Source organism: Pteropus alecto, unplaced genomic scaffold (assembly GCF_000325575.1).
Source record: "Pteropus alecto unplaced genomic scaffold, ASM32557v1 scaffold86, whole genome shotgun sequence".
NCBI classification, from domain to species: domain Eukaryota; kingdom Metazoa; phylum Chordata; class Mammalia; order Chiroptera; family Pteropodidae; genus Pteropus; species Pteropus alecto.
Window position 1 is genome coordinate 162010 of NW_006442109.1, and position 13218 is coordinate 175227.

General features: G+C 38.9%; 1 protein-coding gene across 2 annotated transcripts in view; it reads left to right on the forward strand.

The window, feature by feature from the left end:
• Nucleotides 1-13218, forward strand: part of RTN1 (reticulon 1) — a 160998-nt gene extending 147780 nt beyond the window's left edge. Inside the window, exons 4-9 of one of the 2 annotated variants that reach the window (XM_015595876.2) lie at nt 4927-5128; nt 7489-7627; nt 9018-9087; nt 9620-9666; nt 9752-9810; nt 12837-13218. In XM_015595876.2, the coding sequence (XP_015451362.2) occupies nt 4927-5128; nt 7489-7627; nt 9018-9087; nt 9620-9666; nt 9752-9810; nt 12837-12879 (560 nt within the window). In that variant the 3' untranslated portion in view covers nt 12880-13218. The remainder of the gene's footprint in view (nt 1-4926; nt 5129-7488; nt 7628-9017; nt 9088-9619; nt 9667-9751; nt 9811-12836) is intronic. The other variant, XM_006920129.3, reaches the window with a different exon arrangement.

The window sequence follows — 13218 nt, forward strand, 5'->3', positions numbered from 1 at the left end:
GGGAACTTTATTCAAATATCTATTTTTCTGGATCAGATACCATAAACTTCCTACACAAGCTTACATCATTGTAAGCAAAATTAAAATGTAAAAAATTGGCATTTACACAGCAGATTGAGAACACAGAAATTCTCTTCTCTGATCACACTTTATCACTTCCTACCCTTCCCACTGAATCATCAAAGCTTCAGTCCATTTGCTGGCACTCTGACTACACATGGCCATGGCCATTCTCCGAGGTCATCAGACTCCTGTCATTCCCAGCCTGAGCCCATGGTGTTCATTTCAATTCTATCCTTGAATCTCCAACTTCTCTAGCCATGCCCCCTGTGCCAGTTCCCAGCCCTGGCTCAGCCCCACTGCCTATTGCTCAGAACACCCAGCCTCAAACCCTGTTGAGTGGATCCATTAAAGACCCTTTACTGTAACGAAATCCTCTTTACTTTCTGGCCGTCCTTTTATCCATTCCTTTTTGAATCATTACTGTGTTTTTCTAGATCAGTGCTGTCCAATAGAAATATAACAAGACACAGAAGTAATTTAAAATTTTCTAATAGCCACGTTAAAAATAAAGAGAAACAGATACAATTAATTTGAATAATATATTTTATTTACTCCAACATACCTAATTGCCTGGCAACAAAAAATCAATATAAAAAGCATTAATGAGATGCTCTATATCCTTTTTTGGTATGCCTGAAATCTAATATGTAGTTTACGCTTGTAGCACATCTCAAACGGATCCAGCCACATTTCAAGTTCTCAGTAACAACTTGTGGCTCATCGCTACTCAATTGAACAACACAGGTCTCAACTTTTCCTAATCGCTTCAAGGCTTACCCTGTCCTCAGTCTCTGGAACACCTTGGGACTCATTTTCCAGAGAAGGTTTGTGTAGATCTACCTCCAGCCACTTTATGTTGTTCCTATTCTGCCTCAACACTTATCTGTGGCCTCAGCCATACTTTCTCAGAATGTCTCTCCCTCTTTACCCATCCTTTCATTCTCCCTTCTTTGAAAAGAAAGAACTATGACTCATCCCAATCTTTCCCCATCTTCTCTGAGACTTTGCTCAATCAAATATCTCCTTTCCAGAATCCTTACCCCTCTCTTTCCACTAACATTCCCAAGTTTTGTGCAACATAAAGGTTAACTAGTTGCTACTTCTTAAACTGCCATTCTATTTACCATCTTCTTTATTACTTTGAACCTCCCACCACCTACTCAACACTTTTCAATATGGCTTCTATCCTCACTGCTGCGAACAGTCTCTGGCAGGTTAGGAGTGACCTTCAGCTTCAAATCCAGTGGTCTTTTCTCAGTCAGCTTTTCCCTTGTTATGTCTTCAGCATTCTGCACCGTAGCCAACTCTTTTCTTCTGGAAAGTTTCTTTCTCCTTGGTTGCCATAACTTACACTATGTGGTACCTTCTGACATCAGACAGGACTCTTTTTATAGCTCCACTTATTCCTTTGAATCTTAAACTGTGGTATCATCCACAGTTGCAAATCTTTGTCTCTCCTCTCTTGGAAGTTTTTTCTACTCTCATGACTTCAGTCATCATTTTCACTCAGAATACACCCAAATGTAAATATTCAGCCCTTTTTACTAGATTTCAGTGCTGCATTTCCAGTTGCCTACTGTACATAATCATCTGAAAATCATTGGAATATGATATTACTGTCCATTTAACTCAAGGCTACTGCAAAAAACCCTAGGGAAAAAATTGAATTTCTAAGCTTTAAAAAAATTAATATGTATTGTGTGTAATTGTCAGCCAATCTCATCACTTCAGAACCTAGAGGTTTAAAACCAAGTGTCAGCTTTTTCTCAAACCAGTTAACTCTCGGATTTCCTATTTTTGTCAGTGATACTAATCACTCAATCACCCAGTTTTGAAATGTTGTTTTCGCCCTTAATTAGCTCTCCCCTCTTTCTCCCACACTAATTAGTCACCATTCTTGTCAACTAATCCTTCATAATATTTCCCTTGATCCACCCCATCTCCTTAAAAAATTGTTCACCACATTCACAAACCAGCCCACATCCTCTTTCATCGATCCCAGTGCTATCCCTTCCTTGAACTGAACATTTACCGCCTCCGATACAAGATATACTGGCATTGATGCAGCATTTTTTAAATGAATGTTGAATCTTCCCAGGTAGATTCTTAAAAGCAGGAACAAAATTTTACGATCTCTTCATTCCTGTGCTTACTAGATAAATAGATGACCAATAATTTTTTACTGTTGATAATGACTCATTTTCACTTAAAGAAAAAATTTCACTTTAAATATCTAGCACTGGAAGCAGATTTAAATATAATCAGGTTGCCCAAATTAATTTTGCATGCTTTTGAGGACATTTAACATATAACCATATAATGTGAGAGAGGCAACTGTTTTGGAAAAAGTTTTAAACTTAGGGTTTGATCTTGCCTTTCCTATTAACTAGTCAGTAGACAAGTTTCTCAACTTTTAACTTTCTCTCTTGTTATATAGTAGTCTCCCTTATGTGTAGGGGATATGTTCCTGGTGTCTGTCATTCTAGAACTGTTTAAACAAAGTGTCCAGATATTCAGAACACTTTTCTAGGGGGTACTATTTTTGATAGATGTTAAGCAATTCGATTAGAGGGGATTCCATTGAAAGTAGCAAATTCTATTTCCTCTTTGTCTTTAAGCTACTTGCAGAGTCTCCCAGGGCTTAAGGGTGCCAACCCCCAAACAGTTGAAAATCCACGAATAACTATTGTGGGCCCTCTGTGTCCGTGGATTCCCAACCACAGACAGAAAATACAGTTGACCCTTGAACGACACAGGTTCGAACTGCTTGGGTTTACTTACTCGGATTGGGCTGGGATGAAGAGAGGCTTTGAAGTGGCAGTACTTTTCCTTTGCCCCTGAAATCTGCTTGTAGAGCTGACCCCTCTCAAAAGAGAAAAAGGAAATCTTTGTTTCACCCCAAAACATGCTCGTGATCCTCTTCTCTACTTCTTATATTGCACACGTGTTATAGAAATAAATGAACAAATATTTTTCCCAAAGAAATGGCTGACTAGAGTAACCTTGCTGCGTTCCCATCATTGATAGACTTGGTAGTGGTGGTAAGTGAGGAGTAGATGGGGATGGATGACAGATGAGCTTAAAAATAAGTTCTCTTATTTTTCAGCTTCAGATTGCTAGGGTATCCTCAGCCTGTTATAAACAGCCTCCCCACCTATAAACCCCTAGCCAGCCTGAGGTAAGTCTGCTGTCACGGATCATACTTTGCTCTGCAACATTTCCTAATGTCCCCTCTACAGCATCAGGGTTGTCGTTAGGCTATGGGACCTTTTCATACTGTTCTTTCAGCTAGTTACATACCTGTGTATGATGGAAGCAGCTCTCTCTCTTTCCAACCTGGTCACCTTCATTTTCCTGTAAGCAAAAACTGGCATCTAATTCTGTAAACCTTCAGGTACCTTCAGGTGCCCCACACATGAAGCTGGCAGTGTAAGTAACTGCCACTTTCATTTGATTGTGAGATGGAAAATTTATGCCTTATTTTCTCTTTCTGGAAATGGACATAACATTCTATAAAAATATGGGTGGACCTTGAGGGCATTGTGTTAAGTGAGATAAGTCAGCTAAAGAAAGACAAATACTGTATAATCTCACTGATGTGTGGAATCTAAAAAAATCCAAACTCATAGAAACAAAGAGTAGAATGTTGATTACCAAGCATTAGGGGTTGAGGGAAATGGGGAGATGTTGGTCAGAGGGCACAAACTTGCAGTTAGTAGATGAATAAATTCTAGAGAGCTAATGCATAGCATAGTGGTTCTAGTCAAAATGCAGCATTATATACTTCAGAGTTGCTAAGAGACTAGATCTTAAATGTTCTCACCCCCCAAAAAAACTATAATTATGTGATGTGATAGAGGTGTTAGCTAATGCTATGGTAGTAATCACATTACAATATACAAATATATCAAATCAGCACATTGTACGCCTTAAACTTATGCAATGTTATATGTCAATTATACCGCAATTAAAAAAAAATTATTACTTGCCTAATTAGAGAATAAATTTATGTACATTCCTAAGCAAGATTTCTATGCTTTTTAAATAATCTGGTGACTGGACTATTCAAAATATTTCCATTTTGTATCACATTTGAATACCATGGCTTTATTCTTTTGAATTTAATTTTTTTCTAAGTTGAAAGAGGGAAGTAATTGAATGATAAATGTGATGTAGATTTTAAAGCTTGTATTTCAGATTTTTAAGTCACAAGATTTAAGTGAACAAATCATGTACAAAGTGATTTAATCTGAATGTCAGCTCCAGGGTTCCTTGAGACATCCTATAACTCTGCAGTTTTGGAGGCAGGCCGTATTTTCAGTCAGATGCCTTTGGCATTGGCTGGGACCTCCCAGGCCCGCTGCCCTGCTTCAGAAGGCACAGTTTTTCCAGAACCTCTCCTTCCTCAGCAGCAGGAACATTTGTGCGACTGGTATACACATCCACAGGCCACCACTGAGACATAAAATTACCAGCAGGGCATCAAGATGCACACAATCCAAAAGAGGAGAACAGGTTCTTCACAGAGTCCTCAGTGTTTTCAGTTTTGTTTCAAAATCACATAATTTGGGCCACTGTGCAAATGGTGAAGCCCATTGAGATATGCTCAAGGAGAGATGGTCGCTGGAGATTCAGCAGCCTTTTCTAACCTATGAATTTATGAACTGTTGTCAGGGATCGAAATGATTCTTCCAAAGCAAAATGGAGTGACAGTAAGTGCCCTGGGCGTAGCCCTGTATCCACTCACTTGCGTGAAGGCCAGTGACAGCCTGCAGCAGCCCTGGCTTTGTGAATGAGCCACAGCAGCTCTCCCAGGGCCCTGCCATTGTTAAGTGGTGTGTGCATTGTGTCTCCTCCCCACAGCTATTGACCTGCTGTACTGGCGAGACATCAAGCAGACTGGGATCGTGTTTGGGAGCTTCCTACTGCTGCTCTTTTCCCTGACCCAGTTCAGCGTATCCGTGGCCTACTTGGCCCTGGCCGCGCTCTCGGCCACCATCAGTTTCCGCATCTACAAGTCTGTTTTACAAGCTGTGCAGAAAACCGACGAGGGCCACCCTTTCAAGTGAGTCTCCCAGCCAGACCAGCCCTTGCCCAGCCTCTCAAGAGACTCTCCCTCTGCCTCTGTTTCACTCCCGTGCACTTTGGGTTATGTTTCTCTGAGAAAGACGGGCTTCTTATAGTCTCCTTTACCACCTACCTTTTAACATCTGGTATTTCTGGTGAGTTTGTAGAACAAACTCGATTATCTCTATTCTAACACTTATTGCTTTGAGTTTTTATATTTTAATTAATACTAATTAAATACTTTATATTTAATATAAATTTAAATAATTTATATAACATAAACGTAGTTATATTTAATATTAATATTTTATATTTAATTATTGCGAATAGTAATCATAATCCATGATATGTAAATGGTGTTTTATAATTAAAGAGTATTTCAACAATTAATCCTCCCAACTCTGTGAAGAAGACAGAGCATTCTAATCCCCATTTACAGGTGGAAAAATTGAGGTTCTAAGAAATAAAGTGACTCATCCAAGGTCACATGGCCATTAAGTAGCACAGAGACAAGACTAGGGTGTTTGGATTTTTATTTCTATGCTCTTTGGAAGTTAATACCAATGGGGCAAACTTCTGAGAGGTGCAAGGTGCATGAACAGTCTTATAATATTCCTACCTCTGTTCCTTCCATTTTTGTAATAGGGAAATCTGACTGGAATGAACACTGAAGAGGAGGACTTTTTTTTTTTAAGGCGATATACTTAGAGGATATATGAAATGTGGCAAAGAGGAGTATTAGCACTGCCAGCTGCATGCCACCCACCTCCACCCCGATTTATCTCTTGATTCTAGATTGTGAGCCCGGGTACTTTTGGCACTGACTGTCAGAGTCGCTGCTCACCCGGTGTTGGCCCCAGAGTGCAAGCCGTTCCTGTAACTGAGGGACAGTTCTGCATCCTGGACGAGACATGCAAACATTGCTGCACAATGGTTTCTCAACCTGTCCCAGTAATTCCTTGGGGAAGCCTCAGACCTCCCTGGCTCACCCTCACCAGTCAGCTAAATCAAGGCATCAGGGCACCAAGTCTCTTAAAAGGGGAAACGATGCCTGTGTTATGGGGACCTGTTGATAAAAGGGAAAAGGCTGCATATAGAAAGACCCTTCTCACCCTCTGGTTCCTGACTTCAGTGTCAAATCCAGTTACATACAGCCTGAGCATTCTTGCCTTTGGGATGTATTTGGCCTTCTTCTATTACAGAGTTAAGGGATCTTGGTGCTATACCTTGGCTACACAAGTTCCCATGCCAAAGGTGGGAAGATGGGAGAAGTAGAAACTCATTTTATCAGGGGAAATACCACACCTACTTGGTGACCCCAGCTTGTGACCAGAGACCGCACATTTAGAGTCCCGCCCTAACCCAGCCTCTGCCCTCAACCACAGGGGCAAATTAGCCCAACTACTTTATCTTCCTTTAAGAGACTATTTTAAAATGTAGAACTTCCCTCCTGGTTGTTTTGTCACTAAAAGAAATACCTAACTCAGAATATATATTGAATCAAAACATCCTATCTGGACAAATCAGTACTTTTCTATTTTTCTCTAAAGGGGAGAAAAGCCATAACATTTAAACATAAACTCCCTAAAACTCAAGCCAAGTGCTGCTTTCCTCTTTTTATCCCAATTCCCAGAGTTAGATAAACACTGTGAGAATTCTAGGTCAGCAGACAACATGGGAGGATGGACCTCTGTGAGAGACATGGCCAAACAGGAGGATGGACTGGTTTTATTACACTCGAGGAGTCTCATTTGTCTACTCAAGAATTAAATTTAACTATCCGAACAAATGAAAAATGCAATTATTGAAATAGCACTCTTAATAGAATCAGTGAACATTTTAATATGGCCCAGCTCACTTTTAGAGCTCTCTAGATAAAGTCTGGAAGAACTTTCCAAAATTTAAATATGAAATCTTAAAAGTTTTAGATGACGAATAATAATTGGCAGCTGGGATTTTTAGATATTTCCACTATTTAAAAAGATAATTTGTCCCCACTCAGCCAAGGAGAAATGAGGACTTTCACAGTTACATCGTGGGCCGGAGATTTATAGAGAATTCAGCAAATGAGCTGATTTTGGATTGATTTTTCTCCATTCCCAGCCAGTTGTTCCAGATATCATCTCACACTAGAATGCTGTCTTTGGGAGACAGAAGCAGTCACAGTGCCCCACTAGGCACCATGATTCTTGTGTTGCCCAGGGCACTGGCTGTGGGCACGTATGGTGCTCTGCAGCCCACCAGCTAGCATAAACCCCCAGGATGACCCGGCTGTCATGCTCAGAGTGAAAGAAGGAAAACTTAGCTCTTTCGTGCTTCTCTCTGATGGAGTTCTCTGTGGGGATGGTTTGTTGACAGGACCTACTTGGAGCTCGAGATCACCCTTTCTCAAGAGCAGATTCAGAAGTACACGGACTGCCTGCAGTTCTATGTGAACAACACACTTAAAGAACTGAGGAGGCTCTTCCTCGTCCAGGACCTGGTGGATTCCTTAAAAGTATGATTGCTTAAGCTGTTTACTTACGGTCTTGAGTTTTGTTTTTTTTTGGTAAAGGTATAATATAACGAACCACCACATAATGGAGAATAAAAAGCAAGTACTAATTACATTTTAGAGTCAGAAAATTTCTAGCTGTATGGTACCATGGAGCTCATCCAGTCGAATCTCCTCGTTTTACAGATGCTGGAACTGTGGCTCGGAGAGGTTAAGCTACTTCCTGAGGTTGCCCAGTGAGTCATTGATAGAAATGAGATCAAACCTAGGCCACACAGCTTCTAGTTCCATACTTTTTACAACACACCAGGTTGCTTCTCCTTACCATTTAAAATTCTCAGCCAATTTCCTAAAATTAATTTTAAAATAAAACCTAGTTTGGGGAATGTGAAGCACATGTGTGCTTTTTCATTGAAAGACTGCTAATAGTAAAACGTCCAAGAGGCAAAGGACCTCAGCACCTGAGTGTTATTCCTGATGCTTTCATTGAACTCACAGGGTTTCTTGGAACAAGCTGTTTTGACCACCCTAAGGTTTACATGTAAAATCAAAGTCAATCAATCATGACAATTCAGGGCCCTGGCAAGGTTGTTGTGAATTCCCAGTGCTTCCAGAGCACTTTGTACACCTTGTACCAGGGGCTGCTGCATAACCGTTAAAGGAAGGGCAGAAGGAAAAGTGAGTGCCATGGCCTTGACCCTCAAGGTACCTTCCTGGAATAACCTCTTGCCAAGTAATGACTAAAGAGAGATACCAGAGAGATTATAATTACTTACTATCAGGCTTAAGGCGACATTTCTATTTATATTTATAATGTAAATACTGTAGGCTAGAGCAGGAGTCAGCACACCTTATCTGTAAAGAGCCATCCAGTAAATATTTTAGGCTTTGTGGGTCACACAATCTCTGTCGCAGCTCCTCGGCTAAGTCATTGTTGCAGGAAAGCAGTGACAGATGATATATAAGTGATTGGCTGTGGCCATGTGCCAGTAGAACTTTATTTATGAACATTGAAAATTGAATTTCATATCCTTTTCCCATATCATGAAATGTTATTCTTGTTTTGATTTTATTTCACCATTTAAAAATGTAAAATCCATTAACTTGGGGACCCACACGAAAACAGGTCAAGAGCCACAGTTTGCCAATCCCTGCCCTAGGTGATTATTTTATTGAGTCCCTCGAGTCTTAAAACAAGGAGATCCGAAAGGTTCTGAGAAAAGCAAAGACTGAATCTTCTTTCAGTAATTCCGTGTTCAGCTAAAAGTGCTCCTACATTTCCTATTGACATCATGATAAATTTTGCCTCAAATTCTAATCTAAAAAATGTCAGTGAAATGAGACCCTTACCCATCACAGATTTAGAAGTTGTGACAATCATTTCATTTTTCAGTTTGCAGTCTTGATGTGGCTCCTGACTTACGTTGGCGCTCTCTTCAATGGCCTGACCCTGCTGCTCATGGGTAAGGACAGGCGAGCGTGTTTTGTCTTCCTTCACACACTCCATGAGCATGAAGTTTCCTAAGCTGAGGGTTGTTAGCTTGTATTGATATATTCCTGGGAACACAGGCCAGATATCCCTGAGTGCACATTTCCCTGACCTTAGTTCAGTAAAGAGTATTATAACGAATCACACATGAATAATGAATTTCTTAGTCTGAAGTTGTTTTTTCTTCAACCACAGCTGGTTTTACTTGGCTTCTAATACATATATTTACCAGGGAAGTTATGGACAGAAATCCATTTTCATCTTGGGAGGGCACAGTCTGCCTTTATTCCAGGAATAATTAATATCTGTAAATGGCTTAGCGTTTCTTTATTTTCCTTATGAACTACTTCGTCATCTTTTATCTAGAATGTTAACTATAATAAATAATTCTATATTTAGAATTATATAAACTATATAAACTATAGAACTATATAAACACATATCTATAAGCTTATTCTTGATGATAACTCTCAGAATTTTAATACTATATTTGTTTTTCATCCCAGCTGTGGTTTCAATGTTTACTCTACCTGTAGTGTATGTTAAGCACCAGGTAAGTCCTATGTGATGTCAAACATTCACATTACATTTTGACCTTGTGACTTTTGGATGTGCTCATGACTTCTTCCTTGTCGTAGGCACAGATTGACCAATACCTGGGACTTGTGAGGACTCACATAAATGCTGTTGTGGCAAAGTAAGTTACTTAGTGCAGTTTATAAAACTGCAGGAGAGACTATCTTAAGCAGGCATTTCAGTGCATTAGGTAGTGTAATAAAAAGAATAAAACAATAGGTTGATTTATGATTATTCATTTATTTGGGCCATATTCATGCCTTTCCCACTGATGTTATTTCAGAAAATAAGTATAAATTTTAAAACTCTCAATTAAACAAAACTTTGATTGGTTTATTTCAGCTATCATGATGAATGAGTTTTAGAATGAATGATATTAAGTTCTTTCTGAGGACTGGCTCCTGTTCAAAACCAAAATGGGTTGGGTGGAGGATAGAAGGAAACCTGATTCAGAAAAGTGAAATTAACTTACAAAAGTTTAAATGAAATAAAAACAAGTTAACAAACATTTTCAGTCTTTTAAACAGCAAATATCACTGGTTTTAAAACCATTGAAATTACTTTGAAAGCTTTAAAAATTTTTTAAATCTTTAAAACTTTTCTTAGCATTTTAAATTACACCATTTCAATTCAACAAGTATGTGTGTGTGTCCGTTTGCTTATTTAATTAATACTATGGCTTTTTAAACCTGAATCTTTGATAGACTCTACTTTATGGCTACTTTATACATTAGGAGATAAAGATTCTGGTTATAAGTATCCATAGCAAACATGGTCATTAAAATTACCTTTCCTTAATTTTTAAATTAGCGTTTTTAGCTGTGTCTCAGCCTAAAATGATAGTTTTTATGTTGTCTTTATTATTCAAGATTTTGTATTAATCAAAAGCTGACCTAGACTTCACCTACAAATAGATATTGGAAAAAGATTAGTCTTTGTCAATAGGAACACCCTCTAATAATCTTAGAATATTGTGCCTAGACCTAGGTGATGATCAGAATTAAAGGGAAGTATTTTAGACAGCCAAAGATGTATGAAACAAAACAAACAAGAAAAAACAACTACTTTAAATTAAACTTCCTCTGCTATTAGATTTGCATATTGTCAATTATATTTCTCTCCTGAAGTAGACAAAGATTTTGTGTTTTACTGTGTACTGTTTATAATCTTCCTCTTAAGTTCATGGTGAATTTGGATCTGTAGCTGATCAACATTTCAAAATTCCTGAAGTTATCAGGACCCAGTGCAACCCAGTGCAAAATCAACAAATTGAAGATATTTAGTCATTTGTATTAAAAAATGACAGCATGGTATAGTATTAAACTTGGTAGTGCCAAAACCCTAGGGAATCTGTTAAAAATACTAATTTTCAAATTCTTACAATAGACCTATAGAATTAGAATTTCTAGGATTGGGGACGTGGAATCTATATTTTAATGAACTCTGCAGGTGACTTTTTGGCAGTGAAGACTGTATTTGGGAGCTATAGCCAAGAACACCAGAATAGGAGCTTGGAAACTGGAAGATTGAAGTTCTAGTCCTAAGTTGTCCAATACTTAGTTTGAGGATCTTGAACAAATCATATCTATGAATTTTTTATTTGGCCAATTGGTTGATTGGTTCCAAAAAGAGACATCCTATTATGTCCCAGGTACTACATATAATGGGCACAGAGGGTGTATAAATGAGTGAGATGATCCCACCCTAGCTGAGCTCTCAGCCTATGGTTGCAGACAAAAATGAAGAAATAACTATAAGATAATGTAACATTACAATTCAGTTGTATAAAATATTAAGATCAAAGACATAAGGGAACAACTATTCTTTTACAAGACACTAATCTCATTCTTGAAGGCTCCACCCTCATGCCCTAATTACCTTCTAAAGCCCTCACCTCCTAATATCAACGCATTGGGGGTTACATTTCAACATGTGACCTTTAGGAGGGCACACAAATATTCAGTCTACAGCAGCCTTGAAGGATGAGTAAACATTCATCAGGTGGATGATGAGGGGAAAGACATTGCAAGAAGAATAAGTAATATAAGCAGAGGCAGAAGCATGACAAGTTCCAGCACCATCTGACCACTGCCTGCCTTTTAGACCTCCTCTCCCCACTCCTCAAGCACACTGGCCTCGACTCTCCTCTTCCAGAAACACTACATGCCCAGATCTTTGCCTGGTGGCCCCTTCCTGTCCATTGAGCATGTTTCTGAGATCAGTGGATTTAAAGTAGACACAGCCCAACTTCGCTGCTGCTCCCTCACTGCCTAGCACACCTCCTTGATTTGTTTTCTTTTATAATACTTTTCACCATCTGAACTGCTCTTGTTTATCTACTCGTTTATTTCTGGCTCCTCAACACCTGTAAGAATGACAGCTCCCTGAGAGCGGGCACCTTCGCCCTTTTGTTCACTAAAGTCCAGCATCTGGAAGGATGCCTGGCGCAGAGGAAGGTCTCAGTAAAAGTCTGCACGATGAGCTCATAAAGCTATGATCTAATAAAACAAAATGCTTTCTGTATACACTTACCCTAAAATAATGCTGCCATACTGTGAGAATCACATAATTTTAGGGGCCTTGGAGATATCTAATCCAGAACCACATTTTTAAGATGGATGTTCTACGACCAGGGAAGCTCATTAGCTCATCTGATTTTGTCACACCGCTAGCTAGTAAGTAGCACAGCAAGGACTAGGACTCGGTATATTAATTCCAGTTCTGGGTAGTTTGCCTATGTGGAGGTTAACCATAGGTTCCTTTACCTGGAACCATCCTGTTTGTGCGCCTTGTCCTGGAATAGTAATAGCACCATCTTTGTCTTTCGGAAGTGTCCTAGCTTGAGTGATAAATGGTCACCGAACTGTATCACAGCAAAATCCTGGAATCCTGATATAGATCGACATCTTCATTTACCTAAAAAGTTATAATTTAAGGAATGAGGCTTTCTTGGATCGTTTATTATCTAATTTTCATATTCTTATTGCTGTATACAAAATGTTTATGGACACTCATAAAAATTATGTATTTTTAAATATTAAGCTATTTGGTCACTTAGCTAATTAAAGCAACAACACATAATGAAGTCATAAAATAATTTCATTAATAACACTTGTGACTTACTACCTTTTAATATTGTCTTTTTAGGATTCAGGCTAAAATCCCAGGTGCTAAAAGGCACGCTGAGTAAATCGATATCTCATCGGGACTGGAAACAAATAGGAATGTCTGCAGTGGTAACAGCTCTGTTCTTACATGTCACAGCAAATCGATTGTTTCTCCCCCAGTACCATAATCTTAGAGACAAACTTTAAAACAGCTGTTTTTACGCTGTTCCTGTACTCTTAGGATATTTGAGTCACTTGTGTCAAGCACTAAAGTATAGAGAAAAGTGTATTAGATGTGGTTTTTAATTTTGTGTTACTAAAAAAGTGCATGATGGCGAGAGCCTAAGTTATCTTTCCTCCCTCAATGTTCTTCTCTCTGCAATGCTTCTGTAGCTTTTAATGTCCCCTGTGGCTAGGCCTTT